Genomic DNA, 19,765 nt, shown 5'->3' with positions numbered 1-19,765 from the left:
GAAAATAGACTAACCCTGAACTATCTTCAAATATACATTGAATGCACAAGAAAGTTTATTAAAATCTATGTATGCAGCTACTTTGCAACAAGGTATGTAGACTCACAGGATAAGTCAAATGCCTGATGGGAAAAAATAAGATCTGAGCTAGAATCTAAAGAATAGGAAAGCACTGCAAAGCTTAACTTTTATTCCCTGCAGATATCATCCAGACAATTGAAGGTTTTCCTGTAACATTTCAGGATTCAGTACAAATGTCTGCAAGAGAAAAGCTAGCCCAGCTTATCTCTTGCATGCATTCAGATAAATGTCTGCTTGGAAAGTGAAAGTCTTTATAGCAATGTGGTAATTCTCAACATCTGAACAGATTGAAAATGTACAGTATGTATGATTTCAGTGTGTATCCCTTTGAATAGAATAGAACTAAAACAAATATCTTTATTATAAAATCTTATCTTGGTAGCCTTTGAACAGCTTCCCAACAATTTTGTTGAGTTTGGTTGACTTTTACATTAAGTTATTTATTGTTTACACAGCTGGGAACAAAGAAATCTGCAGCTGACATATTTTTTTAATGAAATGTTTTTTAAATTTCACTTCTGATTAGGTCTTTGGTTTTTTTAAAACACAAGCATCTCACTTCTGTTTCTAAAAAGGCACAAAATACAAAAAAGTCTATAAGAGACATAAAATGTTACATTGCTGGCCGTGTTGTAGTATGTAATATTTCTATTTTTAGGCTGGAAAAGACATATTGAGTACAAGCCTGGTTCGGGGAGCATACCTTTATTTCCCATTATTCACCTGGAGACTTGTGATGGACTTGTTTCTTCTATCCATGCCACTGTTGAGCTTCAGACCAACTATATTGGAAAAGGCTGTGATCGTGAGACATATTCAGAGAAATCTCTGCAGAAATTATGTGGTACATATTAATCTATATATAATTTTGGGTGTTTATGAGCTGGTAGTGACAATGCTGATATTTATGTAGAAACTAAAAGGCACATTTCTTTTCTGTTCTTTGATTATATGAGGACAAGGATCACATGTCTGCAGTTAGCAGGCCTGAAGCTAGTAATAAGTGCATAGATAATTTAAATAAACAATATTCTGAAAAAAAATGAATTTGCTTGGTACAAAGTCAGCAATAAAACTTATTTTGAAATATTTGCTGAATTTTTATGATAGAACGTGATCCTTTTCATCATCTGTATATCAGGCAAAATAGGCCATTTATTTATGTAGAAGGATACAGATGACCAGATATCCTGCTTGTTAACTAATTAATACAATTCTTTTACTAGGACTCTGCAAGGATGGTGGAAAGACTCTTTAGACTTTTTAAAGTAATCTTCATCACTAAGTTGAAGTTACCAAATTGAATTTCTCAGTTAAGCCAAATGCCTTTATTGGAGCTGCCACACCAATGGTCACATAGCCCAGTGAGGCCATGTGAGTTCAATCCCAACATTATCCAACCAATAGCTGTTATATATCAAAACAGTTACAAATTCCAGCACAAATCTTGTAACCAGCAATAGGCTTTCCATATTGTATCTAGAAAATAATGGAGAGTATTAAGCAGAAAAGTAACATAATAACAGATTTGGAAAGGATCTTAGAGGTCTTCTAATTCAACCCCTGCTCAAGCAGGAAACCTTATACCAGTGGTGGGATTCAAATATGTGAACAACCGGTTCTCTGTGTAGATGCCGCTTCCGGAAGTCCATTCTGGGCCTGGGCAACAAAAAATTAGCTACCGGTTCTGCCGAAATGGTGCGAACTTGCTGAATCCCACCACTGCCCTATACCATTTCCGATAAATGGTTGTCCAATCTCTTCTTATTCTGAATTAACCTCAAGATCTTATTTTGATGGAGCAACCATAATACCTGGAGCAAGTTGATTAATTATTCTGACTGTCATGAAATTTCTCCTTAGTTCTAGGTTAATTAGTTTCCATCCATTGCTTCTTGGAAGGAAGGAAGGAAGGAAGGAAGGAAGGAAGGAAGGAAGGAAGGAAGGAAGGAAGGAAGGAAGGAAGGAAAGTCACTCAGTAATGGAAAGTGACTTTCAATATTCTATTCCTTTCTTTTTTTGGATCCTCTATAATAGTCTGTGTACTCTTTCCTGAAGAGATGGAAATGTGCCATCGTATGTCTGAGCACATCTGTGTAAAAGAAGTGTTAGTATTGGTAGTGTACCTCCATATGCATCCAGTTAATTCTGAGCCAGCAAAAAGAAGGTTCATATAATGGTGGAAAATTTATTTTTCTTTTTACTGTTATTAATTTTTGTAATCAGTGTATAAAGTGATATTGGTTATAGTTTAAGAAATTATCTATTGTGAAAGGTTTTGAAGAAACAAATTATTGATTATTAGGTTGACATAAAGCCATAGTCCACATGTTAAAAATATGAATATCATGATTACATAGATAAAAGATATTTATATAAATTAAAATATGATTAAAACAGGGCTACTGGTCTATAAAGCTTAGCCTCTTGGCATCCTGACAATGCAGTGGCTATCTTCAAACTTACTTAATCCTGCTGCTACCACTAATACTCTTTTAATGGCCAGGAATTAAGCTTGGGAAGATTAAATGCAAAAATGTCAATTGTCATTAAAATGAGACAATGAAGTGTGATTCTGATTTTTATACACTAAATTCAGATAACAGTTTTCCCATTAGTATCTCATCAATCTCTTCATTGTATGTCATCCACAGGAGCATCTTCAGGTGCCATTGACCTGTTACCAATACACAGTACTACAAATAACTGGACAGCTGGTCTTCTGATGGACAGCAATGACATGGTTTTTAAATTTGATGGAAAGCAAGGTGCCAAAATTCCTGATGGAATAGTACCAAAGAATCTAACTGATCACTTTACCATCACCATGTGGATGAAGCATGGCCCAAGTCCAGGATTAAGAGCAGAGAAAGAAACTATTTTGTGTAATTCTGATAAGACAGGTAACTTAGAATCTGTACTTTCTTCATTCTTCTCTCAGATTTAAATGTTCAGTACAAACAGATATTGAAAAATAACATAATCTGTTATAAGAATTAGCCTCAAGATCTGAATCAAGTATTGATTTGTAATAATTTAATTTCAAATTAATTGTATAATCTGATTTTAATAAATTATTACACATGCCAATCTTTTTCTCATCTTGATCTATTTATTTATTTTTAGAAATGAATCGACACCATTATGCACTTTATGTGCATAATTGTCGACTAGTATTTTTGCTACGGAAAGATTTTGACCAAGCTGATACCTTCCGTCCTGCAGAATTTCACTGGAAGCTTGACCAGGTACATAAATTACCTTTTATTATAATTGTTCCTTAAAATTTCTTCCATAATGTTGCATGAATAGTGTGCCTAATAATGCAAAATCTAAATTTGCATTTACCAACCTGAAATTTCTAGGTCTTAAGATTCAACATTCTAGAGAGCACCAGGTTTGGAAAGTCCAGACTGAACAACTTTCTACTGCAGATAATAGTATCTAATCTTAAACCATGAATTATGACTGAATGAGTACTCTACTGCAGGGTCCCCAACCCCCCGTCCATGGATTGTCACTGGGTAGCGGCATGCCAGAAACCAGGCCACACAAACAAGCAAAGCCCTATTCACGGAAGGCAGGCAGCATATGAAACCATATCCCCTCCGATCCGTGGAAAAATCTGTCTCCCCAGAACTGGTCCCTGGTGCTCAAAAGGTTGGGGGCCTCTGCTCTATTGGATGTTGTTGAAGTTCTTGAGTAGGATAATTTCAATTAATGAAAGTTAAGAGTCCAACTATAACTAGAGAAAACAAAATTCCACCACTGAATTGGAAGCTATGGTTGAAAATGAAATTATTCCGGTTTCTACCAAAATTCAATCTTCTATCATTTTTTTTCTTTCCTCCAAGTTTTTCAGGATATATATTTCAATTAAGATAAATAATATTTGTTTGGGAAGTTAAATTGCACCCCCCAGTGCAATTTAGAGAAGCAGTTCTGAAGATTCCTTCAACTTCTTGATCAGAATGTTTACAGAATTTTAAATTTGAAGCAGAAATCAAATTGGAAGCTTCAAAAGCATTGTAACTTTTAGCCTGTAGAACTGATCCTATAATGGCACAGTCCATTCATGTGGAAGTGATCAGAGATTACAGTGGGTGCTTTCAGAGACTTTATTTTTCTGAGTCTTTCATCTCCTTCAGCACACTTATCCCATAGAGTCACCATCACTGAACAAAGTGTACAAGGTTGTGGCGACTCTACTGAAAATTTATAATAAAGAAATATTTTCACTCTACTCAGCCTGTGAGATGCAGAAAATCTTTTTTTCAAGCTGATTGCTTATGACAGCCATGTGACCTCATGCAAGTGGACAGTTGGTACTGAAGAAGGTTAACACTGTGCAATGTAATAAATTTCCTCAAATGGATAGATATTAAGAGTTTGAACACTTTGCAAGTGAATTGAAAGAAATGCTTGGAGATTACATGAGTGAGAGCACAATATCTCTTTACTATTCATTAAGGAGCCCAATGTTATTCAGACATCTGTGCAAGGCATAAGAAAAGATATTATTGTTTTAAGAATCACCTTATGACTTTAATAAATAGGTTTTTTTTTAAAAAAAAAGTAAGGTCTTTTTTTGCGGTAATGCCACTCTAAAAGAACTAAGAACTGTTGTTTTCTCATGAGGTCCAAAGCACTTCCAAATCAGTTTTGAAGCCAGTGCTGCCTTGGTATTTATCAGTTGACAAGGCAATTTATTCCAACAATACATCAACTAAACTAGAAAGTAAAATAAGTTTTGCTGTGACAATGTTCCTAAACTAGAATGTGATACCAAAATAAAAAAAATCCTGATTTTCTACATTTATATCTTTCTGTTTAGTTTTGGAAATCTCTTTGTATATACTCATTTACCAGTTCACTAAAATTTATATAAATGCTTAGAATTTTTTTAAAAAAATATGGGAGTGATTATGTAATAAAAAAGCTTTCATCTCAAAATTAAATTTGATTTTGATTTTAAACCAAAAGCAATTTAACTTTAAATTAAAGTGTTTTTAAATATTAGCCTGTTCAATGATACTTTTTTCTTGTGAATGCAACATGTCACCCTCCCATATCATACTTATAACATTTCACAATTATTTTTTAAAAAAACATGTTTACTTATTATACACATATTTCTTACATAGTGGATTGCAGATAGCCTGTTTTTTTAAAAAAAAAACAGCAAAAACATCAAGAATCATCACATGACTGTAGAATGCTATAAGTAATTGTAAAGCTGATCCTCCCAACATGTGGTCATATGACCATGGAGCGACATGATCATTTATGATGGCTGGGGTTCCTTTATGGGATGTAAATCACTTTTTCCATGGTCATCCTAACTTTGAATGGTTATAAAAGCAACAACTACCTGTACCATTCATTAAGTTTGGTTAATTGAAGTTGCAAGAAAACTAGCAGAAGCCTCTTTTGTACTGAATCAATTCTTCTTTATTTTAATTTCCATATACTACAGTAATGCTTATTTGAGAGTCATTACAAATTAATTAGTGATTGTGGTTACAATTCTATACCCTCCTAGAAATAAAACCTATTTAATTAACTATATTGCACAGCATGAGGTGATTTTTATATGTGTCCACTGAAAAGAATGTGCAAGATATTATTTATAATCTATATTTGAAGATGAATGCACAGTCAGTTTATGTAGTAATTGCATACAGTGTAGCTTCCTTATAAGAGTAACTGATAAATTGACTCAGAAATTCTTGTTATAAATATACGAAATGAAGCAGAGAAGATCAAGGATAAGCCAACTGTTTTACCTGTCAGTCTTTCTGCTTGATGTTGGCTAGATTTAGAAGGATCCACTTTTAGTGAGAATATATTTTTCTTCTGCATTTTTTTGTTTTGCTGTGTTACTAGGTCCAACAATTTATTTAAAAAATGATTAGGTGCCATTATACTGATTATTAAAAACCCGATTGCTATTCTGTATTCATTGATATTGATATTGATGTTGATATGGATTACTGCCTTGTCATGGCGAACGGGCTTGCGTAACTCAATGAAGCTATAAGCTATGCCGTGCAGGGCCACCCAAGACGGACAGGTCATAGCAGAGAGTTCTGACAAAATGTGATCCACTGGAGAAGGAAATGGCAAACCACTCCAGTATCTTTGCCATGAAAACCTCATGGACAGTACTAAAAGGCAAAAAGATATGATGCAGGAAGATGAGCCCCTAAGGTCGGAAGGTGTCCAATATGCTACTGGGGAAGAGCAGAGGGCAAGTACTAGTAACGCCAGAAAGAATGAAGCGACTGGGCCAAAGCCGAAAGGACATTCAGCTGTGGATATATCTGGTGGTGAAAGGAAAGTCTGATGCTGCAAAGATTTTTTCTCCATAGGAACCTGGAATGTAAGATCCATGAATCAAGGCAAGCTAGACGTAGTCAAAAAAGAGATGACAAGACTGAACATCGACATCTTAGGAATCAGCAAACTAAAATGGACAGGAATGGGTGAATTCAACTCAGATGACCATCAGGTATACTATTGTGGGCAAGAATCCCTCAGAAGAAATGGAGTAGCCTTCATAGTCAATAAAAGAATAGGAAAAGCAATACTGGGATACAATCCCCCAAATGTCAGAATGATCTCAATTCGAAGCCAAGGCAAACCATTCAATATCACAATAGTCCATATCTATGCCCCAACCACTGGTGCTGAAGAGGATGAAATTGACCGGTTCTATGAAACCCTACAGCAACTTATAGAATTAACACCAAAAAATGATGTCCTTATCATCATGGGGGATTGGAATGCTAAGGTAGGAAGCCAAAAGATAACCGGAATAACAGGCAAGTTTGGCCTTGGAGTACAAAATGAAGCAGGGCACAGGGTGATAAAATTTTGTCAAAAGAATACGATGGTCATAACAAACACTCTTTTCCAACAACCCAAGAGACGGCTCTACACATGGACATCACCAGACGATCAACATAGAAATCAGATTGACTATGTGCTCTGCAGCCAAAGATGGAGAAGCTCTATACAGTCAGTAAAAACAAGACCAGGAGCTGGTGATGCATAATATCTGTTTGTGGCAGATTGTTGCTTACATTCTCTGCATTTCTGCTCTTATATTCAGAAGAATCTACCAGGTTTGGTTGGAATTTTCCAGACATTAACTAAGATCTGAAACAAAGTTACAGAGGTACACAAGACTTCGCAAAATATTGACAGCCCTTTGGTGACCCACAGTGAAACTAAAGATCATAGTGCCAAAGGGGGGGGGGGAATTCCAGCCATTTATATTCCTTAAGCAACTCCCACTTTCCTTCTCTTTCTCTTTTCATTTTTTATCTCCCAAGTTGTGGCATTTCCCTTGACAGTTCTATAGTCCATTTTTAAAAATCTTCTTCCTTATCATCAGGTATATTTTGCAGACCTAAGGGTAAAATATCTTTTCCATTTTTGTTATTATGACTAAGTCTTGCAGTATTTTATTTATATATGGTAGTTTATATTTCCCTTCTTTTATCTCTTCTGTCTCTGGGTCAATTTCCTCTGCTTCATCTTTTGATTTCTGGTTTATTTGTTCATACCTTGTAGTCGTTGTCTGGGTATTTTCTAATTGTAGATTTAATTTGAAGATTTGCTCATATTTATTAGCTAAATTGTTTTTAGTCTCGTTATGGTTTTTTTGTGTCCTCATTGTGTGCGACAATTGTTTGGTGAATTAGTTGTAGCACAGAGTATATTTCCTTCTGAAAGGTGTTTATTTTTTCTTGAGGCATCATTCTTGGAGATCCTTGATTAGCCTGGGTGGGGCTTCAAATGAAGATGCGAGGTAAATTTTTTTACCACTTTTAGTTGGGTGTAATGCCAAACCAGAAGTCCTAGAAACTATATATTATTTTATACAATTGACTAAATTATCAATAAATCTCTGTCATTCACTAGTATCTCCTAAATACAAATGTCTAGCCCCTTAGATATTTTAATAATGTCCAACATCATATTTATATTCCCTCTGACAAAAATATTGAAGTTCTGGCCTTTAATATGTAGTTACTATATCCAAGAAACAACTTTAAACATTTCTGGCCACTCAAAGGTACTCATATTTGAATAGAATTAAATAGAATGGCAATAATATAGTTCTTTTTCCATGAAAACTTACATTTGTCAACATTTGACTTCTTCAGCTAGACTTCAGAAAATGTGCCCAGAGATATTGAAATATCAGCAGTCTTTCCTGTGAGCTAGCATTCTTATAAAATAGTTTATTTTGACAAAATAATTATCGCATAGGCTTACAAATAACTAATTATTCTGCTTGTGATGTATGGTATATAATCACTCTGTCTCTTTCAAATGTTTTACTATATAATTAAATAGCTAGAAGATAACATTTAAATAAAGTATTTTTTTCTAAATTTGGGGGTATGTAAGTTATACATTGATCTCTCATTTTAAACAATTAAAATAAAAAATCACATTTCTAAATGTATTTGTTACATATTCTGGGTATAAAATGGGAGAAGAGGCATCCATATATTTTAATATGCATGAATATGTTACTCTCATGTAATTAGCATTTTCTTTTATAAAAACCACTTTGTCTTGAAAATCCATAATTAATAATGATACATTTTGGGTAGAAAACAAAAATGTTCATTCAGACTTCATATTTTTATTTCCCTGCATATACTGTATTCCCCTTCCTTGGTTGATTACATTTATCCTGTGACTGACTTTATTTAGACATGACAAATTTGGCTGCTCTCATAAAGTTAAATAAGTTCAGATCTGATGAGTACCTCAATTGGAGGCCACCAGGAAATCCTTGGGCTGTATATTAGACTGGGAAGTGGGAAAAATACATAAGACAATAGCAAGTATTCTATAGATAACCAAGAAAACTACATGCTAGTATTTATTAAGTTATCAGTGACAGAAATTACTTGAAAAGATTTTACCTTAATCTTTACTGCAATAATGTAGAGTACGGGATGGGTTGATGGAGGGAAGGAGTCATACTATATTAAGGTGACCAACTTTTTTACAATGAAACGGAGGACACAAATAAATTGAAGGAAAAAAATATCGTAAATAAAAGAAACATTTTATTCATTGCAACAATAATACAGACAATTTGCATGTGCAAAGTTTGCCAGCCAGGTGTTTTGGCGTGCTCAGCAGCAATTCCTATTGGCTTTCAAAAGCCAATAGTGGGAGTAGCACAGCGCATGCAAAAGTTGAAAAAAAAACCATCAAAAAAAGATGCCGGAATGCCGTTCTGAGCGTTCTATGAGGGAAAAAAAGCCCTGCAGATTAGTCTTCAAATATCGAAAAGGAGGAGATGTAGAAGGACACTTTTCGAGGGAGGACAGAACTTACAAAAGGAGGACTGTCCTCCCTAAAGGAGGATGGTTGGTCACTTTAACTATATGTATTTTAACTGTGAAAAAGATCTAAAGTAAAACAGGTCTTATAAAACCAAGAGTATTGAGAGATACAATATTGCAGGCAGTAAATTCAGTGCAGCATTCATTCATATATTTACTAATGGCAAAAAAATTGTTGATAGAAATTATCAAATGAGATTTATTTAATTTAATTTATTTATATCTCACTTTTATTATTTTTACAAATAACTCAAAGTGGCAAACATATCCAACACCTTTCTCCTCCAATCTTCTCCACTGTGATATGGATTGGACTGAGAGAGAGTGACTGGCCCAAGGTCACCCAGCTGGCTTGCATGGTTAAGGCAGGATTTGAACTCACTGTTTCAGGTTTTCATATGCCTTTTAATGTATTTGCAGAATTTATAAGCTGCTCCAATCAGAGATATATAATTCCATCTTCATAACCTTATATGAAAATAATAATGAAGTACATAGTCTAGATAAATTCATAAAATTATATATCTAAGACTGGAAAGGCACAATCATACAAGTGCATAATTAAAACACATTTAGTTCCTGAGGAAATAGACCTCAGAGTTTAGTAAGATAGCCAGGTCTTCATATTCATATTAAAGAAGGGGGGCTATTTAGTTTTTGGGAGAAGAGTTATTCTGTTCAAGCTGAAATTGAAACACTTGTCTCTTGAGAATTCTTTAATTTAGATTCCTGCACTGAACTAGGGTTGGACTTAATGGCTCATTTTAAATCTAGGATGCTGTGGTTCTTGATGTGGTTAGTCTTTGGAAAATAAAGCATTTCATTCACACAAGAAATAATGAAAAACAATAGTTTTAAAACTGTCACTTGGAGGCTACACATCACAGGAGTGTCACATCTGGGCCACCATTAAAAACTAGCTGATATGTATTCTGATCTGCATGATTGCCTCTCTCTCCTCTCAAGGACATGGTGTTTTTTGCATTGCAAGCTGAATGTGATTTTGGAGCAGAAATAAAATATTACAAGAAACTTGGTTGCTAAGGGCCATGGTGAATTCAGTTGTGATATATAATTATGTCCCAAAAGGAACAGAATGGGATTTTATTTCATTGTCCAACCTGGGTTTGTTGTTGTTGTTGTTGTTGTTTTGCCTTTGCTATTGAATTTCAGCAGCATATTTGGCTAATATTCCAGGGGCCATGTGCCCCTTTACAAGGTTCCTTCTGTTTTAGAGACACTGTGCAGGCAAGAGCCAAAGCGTTGCTATTCTTAAAAGATCAGACAATGAAATTTAATGCCTTTCTGTTCAATCATGTACAGTAAAAGCATAGGCAACAACTAACTTTGGCATATCATTTACTGTATAAATGAGGAAGCAGTCCCTTCACTAAAAACTTTGGTCCTCTGCTTTTAATGTAATTCTTTGGCTGGAAAATAATATTCAATATGTTAAGAAATATTCCATCCTAGCAGCACATGAACCATTAGAAATGAGATGTTCTATAACCAAAAGAAAAAGGTGTGAATTGTATGAATAGTACACTATTTATTTATTTATTATCCCACCTTTATTTGATCAACTCAAGATGGGCAACAACCCACAACAACCTTGTAAGATGCTTTGTGCTGAGAGAAAGTGTATACTATATAGGTAGCTCCATGCATATGTAATCAGTCCTTCAAATAATCTAGCCTAAATGTTCAATGCTTTAAAGATTAAAATAGCAGTGGGCCTGAGATATGTCCATATCCCATTGCTAGTGATAGCATATTACAATGACAAGAGCAGTGGTGGCATAGTAGTTAGAATACAGTGTTGCAGGCTAACTCACTGCTCACTCCAAGAGTTTGATTCTGAGCAGCTCAAGGTTGACTCAGCCTTCCATCCTCCAGAGGTCTGGAAAATGAGGGCCCAGATTGTTGGGGGCAATATACTACCTCTGTAAATCACTTATAGAGAACTGTAAAGCACTCTGAAATGGTATATAAGTTTAAATGCTATTGCTATATGCAGACTCCTTAGCTATATTCTGTATCAGACAAAACTTTTCAAAGTTGGAAATATATAGATATAAAGATATAAATATATCTTTTATGTTGTAAAAAGGTATTTTTGTCCAGCACATGACCATATATATCAACTTAGGCTACTCTTGCTCAATCTGTAACTGGCATACCCATCTGAACTGATAAAGATCACTTCTAGCCTCCAGGAAATTTTAAGTTTGCAATAGAGCAAGATCTAGAATGATTTGTCATGGAATCAATCAGATTTCCAACCCAGACACCGCCATCTTATATTTGCAGTAAGATTCTGTTTATTCAGTTTCGCCTACTACTGAAATTATACAGAATCCTTATACTGTGTAATTGAAAAGAGAGTTTCAGAAATGTAATGCAGCATGCAAAATATAGCGTGCAATATATTTGAATCCCAAATGTTCTTTTAGCATTTTCAGAACACAATGCTATAGCAAATCCTAGAAAGAGGAAATGAGCTGTTATTGTACATACTTTTCCAGGTAGAATTAAATCAAATCTTCTGTATTTCAAGGAAACAAACCTTATGATGCAGAAACAGATTTTAGCCAAGAACTGAAGAAGAGCTGGATTGATGCTTCTGTTGAAACTATTCCTATCCCCTGGCATAGTACTTCATACTATGAGAATGTTAAGAATACAATAGAGGAAATTAAACTGAATTAACACCAGTTGCTCATTCTTTTGATAAGATGTTTAATGTGAGGGTGACCAATTTTTTTTCTAATCAAAATCAAACCTGACATTAGGTTGAAGTAGCTTAAAATATGTTCTTCAAAACTTCTTGGATTTTACATCCTATACCTTCTCTAGCACCCTACTAAAAAGTGAACAGTTAGAAAGTGAGCAGTAGAAAGACAGCTGACTCAAACATCCTTTAATTTCTTGTTCACAAAAATAGAAAACAGTCTCTCAATGTTCTTCCATTGAATTACTAGGAAACTTTCAAATAGTCATGTAGAAAGTTTGTTGGAATTATTGCAAATAATACAGAACTGTATGGACCTTTATCTTAACTAAATAGCAGTTTTCTTCTGTGGTGTCCTTAAGCAAGAGTGCATCTACACAATTAATATGCTAAAATTTTAAAAGATACAGATTATATGATAATATAAACTTTGCCCCATCTATGGCTTAGAAGGGGTTAGGGTTATCATTGGATAGTCTATTTTGTGTGAAACACGGAAGTAAAGATCCTGTTTTATTTTTTAATTCATCATTTCAGTGCTACAGTATGTGCGAAACATTAATTGTAGTTAATTCTAATTCTGGTTTTGTTTAAACAAAACAGTGTCAAAAACTTGGAAGGCATATCTTTTTTAAAGTAAGCTACAAGTAGAATGAACCCTCAGATCAGATGTAAACATGACAGCAACAAAAGTTTTTCATAGTAGGAAAGGGAAAGAAAATTAAATATACCATGACTCTGTGTATTTTTTATTTTTATTTTTTTGGCAACACCACACCATGGATCTAGCATGATATTCTAACAAATCCAGAATATGCACATTTCTGAATAAAAACTAAATGTGCTTTGGTGTTTTGAAACAGGGATATAAATGAGGAGGTTCTAATTAGGATTAAAGGAAGTACATCACTCATATCCATCTAGTATTTTTATCCCAAGCTTTTGGCCAGGAGTTGTCTTCCTGCTTCACTGGCTTATATTAGTATAGTATAACCAAAGCCTTTATAATCCTGCATACAGATTTGTAGATTTCATTTTCAAAGCTTTTTTTAAAAAAAAAAATAGCAGGAGAAAGGAAATGGATTACACTTCCAACCAGGAAGGTAAATGTGAATAGCAGCTGAGTAGCAGCTGAAATATAAATGCATTTTGTAGAATAAGGATTTACATAAATAATACCTGTAGAGATTATAGCAAGGTTTAAAATTTATTAGTAATATCCCTAAGCACATGTCTCTGGAAATGAAAACATTTAACAAATTCAGAGATATGAGCTTTATTTTCCACTGGGGCAGAATTTATTATTTAAATTATTCAGGGGAGTTTTATATATAGTCACAAAGATATGTGATATGCCAACTAATTTCTAATTATGTTAGCCAGAAGCTCTCCACTGGGAACACTTTGTTTTCTTCAATCAGGGTAAAGCAATTCACATATTATGGTTTCTAAAAATATATTTATTATATTACCAGAGTTCATAATGTGGGAGTTTAAAGAGAAAATTAATTTTCTTGGATCACATCTACTGAATATTTAGCATATATCATGTAGCTAAAATCAAATAACAGTCTATAGATAAAACAGTGAGTTCCAGTCATAGCATTAACCTGTCCTATAGAAATGATGCCTAGACAGACACCAGTTTAGAGCAGTGGTTGCCAACCTTTTCTATACCCTGACCCTGCACCCATAGAAAGCTTCTGATATATTCTCGTATCTGTTACAAAAGTTTGAAATAATGGCAACACTATATTATGCATATACACTATAATTTTGAAAATCCAAGTTTTTGCATGCCCTGGAATATCGTCTTGCACCCCTGGTTGGGAACCCCTGATTTAGAGAATTGTATGAAAAGAAACTACCGTATTTTCCGGCGTATAAGATGACTTTCTAAACCCTGAAAATCTTCTCAAAAGTCGGAGGTCGTCTTATACACCAGAATATATGGGTAGCTGTTCTCTGAATTTAAAACCAATCTGCCCCCTAGTGGCCAGCCCTGTTTTTTTACAGAAATAAGCACTAACAGGACAAAGCATACATTTTTCTACATTGCCCATCACTTTATTCTTTTTCAGGAAAAGCAATTAAATAGTAGAAAACAGTAAGCTATATAAATTAAGGACATTACATCTACAAAAAAAAGAAACATTTGATTTACTTCTTATACCTATAGCAGCAGTCATGAATATATGGAAAAACTTTTTGATTCAGCAAATCACATTGATTAAGAAAGATACTGGTCAAAGGAAAAAGATCAAAGTGAAAATTAACAAAATAGATTATGGGATCTACCAGAGACAATATTTAAAAAAGAAACATTTGTTTGACTATGAATATTGAATATTGAAAAATACTAGCTGAATTCAGGAAGCATTAGGGAAGCAGTGGTGGGCAACACTCGCTTTCTAGCAGCAAAGGAATGGAGCTCCTATTGTGCTCATCTATAAACAGAAATTCAATATTGTACTGTATTTTCTGGCATATAAGACGACTTTCTAAACCCTGAAAATCTTCTCAAAAGTTGGGGGTCGTCTTATACGCCCAGTCACCTTATACGCCAGAATATACGGTATGTAGTATATGAGCATAATAAAACTTAATTTTTATTTCTTGACTTCAGACTTAAAACTGTTGCTTAATATTAAATAGCTGAATAGTTTTTTTTCTTTTTCTTTTTTTTAATCTGGAGATATATATACGTGTTTATAAGTTTGATATATGTATTGAAAGAAAGCATTAAGGTAGCTTCATATGTATAAAATGAGTTTGTAAATATATGTCCTCTGGTTGTTTTTTTATGTAATGCTGTGAAAGCTCTAATGTAGTTTTGTGTTTTGGGTTCTGAGTTTAAAAAGAGGTGTGTTTTTTTTTCTTCCCCTTTATATATAATACTTGAGTATTGTTTAAAGTTTTTTAATTTGGACATATATTTACGTGTTTATAAGTGTTATGTATTTGCCTTTTGCATTAAAAGAAATAACTTCCATTGCCCTTTCTGGTCAGTGAAACTATACAGGAAGTCAAAAATTTGGAATATAAATCTGATACCAGTTTTTTTTTTATTATGTTGATGGTTTGAATATAACCCTCCCAGTGCAACTGAAACAAGAGTGTCAAGTAAACTCACAATTCTTAAGAGGTCAAGTCTGTGATTTTTTTCCTTATGGATACCAACAAGGTCAAGAACTCTTTGAGAAAAAAAGATATGGAAGACTTCATTCTTTGAGGATTTGCTCCAGGTTAATCTACAATGCCTAATAGAACAATCTTGGGACTTTTTTATGGATATAAATAAGGCTGAAAACATCTTGAAGAAAAAAGACTTGATAGACACCCCTAAGAAGAAAAACACTTTATTCTATGAAGACAAGCTGGAAGGAATGACTTAAATTTAATGATTCAATTAGTTAAGATGGATTTTTATAAGTTTGATATATGTATTGAAAGAAAGCATTAAGGTAGCTTCATATGTATAAAATAAATTTGTAAATGTATGTCCTCTGGTTGTTGTTTTTTTTTAATGTAATGCTGGGAAAGCTCTAATGTAGTTTTGTGTTTAGGGTTCTGAGTTTAAAATGAAGAGGTTTTTTTCATTCCCCTTTATATGTAATACTTGAGTATTGTTTAAAGTTAGTAAATTATTCAAATTAGAAAAAGTGTTTTCTCCTTTTAGGGTTAAAAAAGCCCTGAAATTATATAGAAGCTTCCCTTAATATGAATTATGATAAAGATTAATGAGTCAATAGAGATAGATTCCCCACAGCAAAGAGAAGTAGAGATGGTCAAACTGATTCTTATATCCAAAGAAGAGAATATATCTAACCTTGTTTTTATTTTGAAATTGCTTCCAGATTTTGTGCTTGCAATAAAAAAATGAAATCTTGATTTCATTTTTTCTAATTAAATAGGTTTATTGTTATAGAAACGGTTTGTACATACTGATGAGCAAAAGTAAAAAGTTGTGATTGTAATGTTATCTTCCACTGTGCTAAAGAAAGTTGGAAATTGGTGCCTTTTCTTTTCTTTTCCCTGTTTACACTCTTTTTCTTTTCCCTCCCCCTTCTCCTAATTTTCTATTACTTTTTTTAATTACCTTTTGTATTCTATATAGTCTATATTTTGATTGCAAAGAGAAAGTAGAGATGCTACAGAATGAGCATCCTGAGATCTTTAGTGACAGAGAGAATATTTATTTCAATCAATGATCAGATAAACATGGGGAATGGTTTAAGACAACCCTACTTTCTCCTTTAATTAGATCCGATAAAACGTACAAAAAACCCAACAAACACGGTGTGTATGTGATAAGCATGGTGCCAAATGATTTAATTCAGGAAGACTGGAGAGAAGCCGGAAAAAGTTTCCAATTTAAACAAACTCAATAGCAGTCCCAGGATGAAACAATGGAATAACAAACTTTGGACTTACTCCCTATAGGCAAGACATGCTGATAAAAGCTGAAAGGTGGAAGAAAAAACCAGACCGATATCTTCAAAGAAGTATTCAGAACAAGTCCACTGCATACAACATTAAACAATGTTGTTTAAATCTGTTCTAGGAATGGAGAATTGTTGAGACTGGAGGATAGTCAATGCTACAAGGCCTTAGAAAAGCAATAGAGTGTTTTCAGATAAAAAGAGGCCGTATTTGCCCATAAAAGCTGAAGAAATAGTGAAATGAGAAAGACATAGGAAATAATCAAGACAGAAAATATTGAGATTAAAAATTCCAGAAATGGGGATATTCAATTCCAGAAATTGAATAAAGAAATAAGAATTTATAGATTTAATGATATGGTTTTACAAAATGTATAACACTAGGAAACCAATAGATTAGACAGTAAGTATGAAGAAGATGTATGCATAATATTGACATTAAGATTGAACACGAGAGACAGAATAATTAACACTATTTGTATAATGAAACAATTTCTAGGGGTACAAGAACAACTTTAAGTCTTTGTTTCTGTACCAGTTGAAAAAAATCAGTTAATTTTAAAATTATGGAAATTTCATTCTACAGAGTCACAGTAGACATTCTGAGGCCCAGTAAACTCATCCAGTCTCTTGCATTCATGACCAAAATGAACATGGAGGAATAGGCAGGTGGTGACTGTGCCACAAGTACCTACTGAAATATTTGGATCTGAGCAGAATGTCAACCTGAAATTTTGTGTTTTTCCATGTGCACTAATTGTTCTTCTACAATAAGAGGTAGCACCAAAAAAGCACTAAGTGAAGAAAATGTTACTTTTTTATATGAATTTATTCAGAAAGCCTCTAGGTCCTGTCATTGGAGAAGAGTAAAAATTGTGGGAATAGCCATATTTTTAAGATGGTGGTGCCTTGCTTGGGTATGACTGCTTCAGCTCTCAAAAGTGTTGGAGATATGGAGGGGAATGAATGATTCGGACTGAAGTACTTTTCAAAAATAGTGACAAACAGAGTTGGATTGCTAAACTTTCATACGAACGTCACTTCATATTGGAGATGAAGTTATTTAGCGAGAGAGGAACTGTTGAGAAAAATGTTCTGGAGAGTCTGCTTGGCCTCGGATTACTATGGGGGAAAGAATCAAAACGGAGGCGTTGGCGGTTGACACAGAGGGTGAGAGATCAGCTGCAATGTCTGGAGGAGCGGGGAGGAAGAAAGGGAATTACTGGAGGTGGAATCAGCGCCATGCTCAGTGTTTTGAGCAGCAAAGGCAGCGTTTTGAGTGGCAGATGCAGAGTGGGTGGCAGCCATTGCAGCTGGGAAGTTTCTCTCCATTGCTGACCATCTTCCGAAGATGAGGAGGAGGTGTGAAAGAGGAAACGTGGCAAATGCAGAGGCCTAACATCTAGGCTAAAAGCTAGATCTTACAGAGTGTCACTTCCATCTATTTTGTTTGCAAATGCTTGCTTCTTAGAGCCAAAAATAGATTACTTGAGGCTAGATTTAACAACAAACCGGAAAATGAGAAATTGCTGTGTCATCATTGCAACAGAAGCTTCATTAAAGCCCTCTGTCTCAGATAGTGCTGTTAGTTTGATGGGATTTTCAACATTTTGGCAGGACTGGAGTTTTGCTCTTAGTGGCAAATCCCAGGGAAGGGATGTCTATTTTTATATAAATGACAGATGGTGTAATAATGCCAAGGTGTTTTCAAGTCTGTGCTCCCCTGATGTGGAGCTTCTGACCATCAAATGCAGACTCTTCTATCTGCCTAGGGAATTTTCTGTTATCATTATCATAGCTGTGTATACCTCCCCCCCCCCATGCAAACAGAGAAAAGGCCCTGAATGTTCTCTATCATACCATCAGTGACTTACAAACTACTCACTCAGAGGGTGCATTTATTGTAGTGAGGGATTTTAATCAAGTTGATTTGAAAGCTTTTCTGCCACATTTCCATCAATATGTGAACTTTGCAACCAGAGGAGTCAATACACTGGATCTTGTTTATTCCAACATCAAGAATGCATTCAAAGCTATCCCCCATCCTCACCTGGGCCCCTCTGACCATCTCTCAGTGCTGCTTATTCCAGCATATAGACCTTTATTAGTCAGAGTGAAAGCTACAGTAAAGCAGATAAGGGTTTGGACAGAGGGAGCTATAGAAGCATTACAAGACTGCTTTGAGTGCACGGATTGGAGCATGTTTAAAGAAGCAGCTACTGATAACCAACAAATAAATGTTGAGAAGTATACCACCACGGTATCTGCATATATCCAAAAGTGCATAGAGGATGTCTGTGTCCTTAAAAGTATTGTTGTGAGGGCGAATGAAAAACCATGGCTGACATGAAAGCATGGAATGTGGCTTTTAAACCTGGTGACATGCTGGCACTTAGAACAGCCAGAGCTAATTTGAAAAGTACCATAAAATGTGCAAAGCAAGCCCATTGCCAGAAAATTCAGAACTTTTTTCAGGACCCAACAAACACCAGGCGAATGTGGCAAGGAATCCAGGCCAAACAGATTATAAGGTGGCTCCATCGAGATGCAAGGATGATACAGACTTCCTAAATAAGTTGAATACATTTTTGGGAAGATTTGAGGCATCAAATAGCACTCCTGCTAGGAAAGCTGTGCTCTATCCTGACAAGCAAGTGCTTAGCTTTGATGTCACCTCTGTCCAGAAAACACTGCAGAAAGTTAACATTTGGAAAGCAGCAGGCCCGGATAATATTCCTGGATGTGTTCTTAGGGAATGCTCAGATAAGCTGGCTTGTGTTCTCACAGATATTTTCAATCTCTCATTGCAGCAGGCAGTAGTCCCATCATGTTTTAAGATGGCCATCATTTTGTCAGTGCCAAAAAAGTCCATAATTACAGGCCTCAGTGATTATTGTCTGGTTACACTAACATCCATATTATGAAATGCTTTGAGTAGCTGATAAACGACATTATTGTATCTAGCCTCGCACCAGCATTTCACCTGCTTCAGTTTGCTTACCAACCAAATTGCTTTACAGAGGATGCTATTTCTTCTCTTCTCCATCTGAGTTTGAAGCAATTAGAGGAAAGAAATACTCATGTGCATTTGTTGTTTGTCAACTTCAGTTCGGCATTTAACACAATCATTCCCC

General features: G+C 34.7%; 1 protein-coding gene across 1 annotated transcript in view; it reads left to right on the top strand.

Moving 5' to 3' along the window:
- LOC120313599 (calsyntenin-2-like) overlaps nt 1-19,765 on the top strand; it is a gene marked incomplete at both ends in the record, with an annotated part of 99,651 nt that overhangs the window by 29,933 nt on the left and 49,953 nt on the right. Inside the window, 3 exons of the mRNA XM_039355669.1 lie at nt 740-925; nt 2,736-2,984; nt 3,208-3,329. Of these exons, the coding sequence (XP_039211603.1) occupies nt 740-925; nt 2,736-2,984; nt 3,208-3,329 (557 nt within the window). The remainder of the gene's footprint in view (nt 1-739; nt 926-2,735; nt 2,985-3,207; nt 3,330-19,765) is intronic.

This window comes from Crotalus tigris, unplaced genomic scaffold (assembly GCF_016545835.1).
Source record: "Crotalus tigris isolate CLP2741 ecotype Arizona unplaced genomic scaffold, ASM1654583v1 scf7180000018719.141741, whole genome shotgun sequence".
NCBI classification, from domain to species: Eukaryota; Metazoa; Chordata; class Lepidosauria; order Squamata; family Viperidae; genus Crotalus; species Crotalus tigris.
The sequence above is the reverse complement of the archived record's forward strand: the minus strand, read 5'-3'. Positions and strand labels throughout refer to the sequence as shown.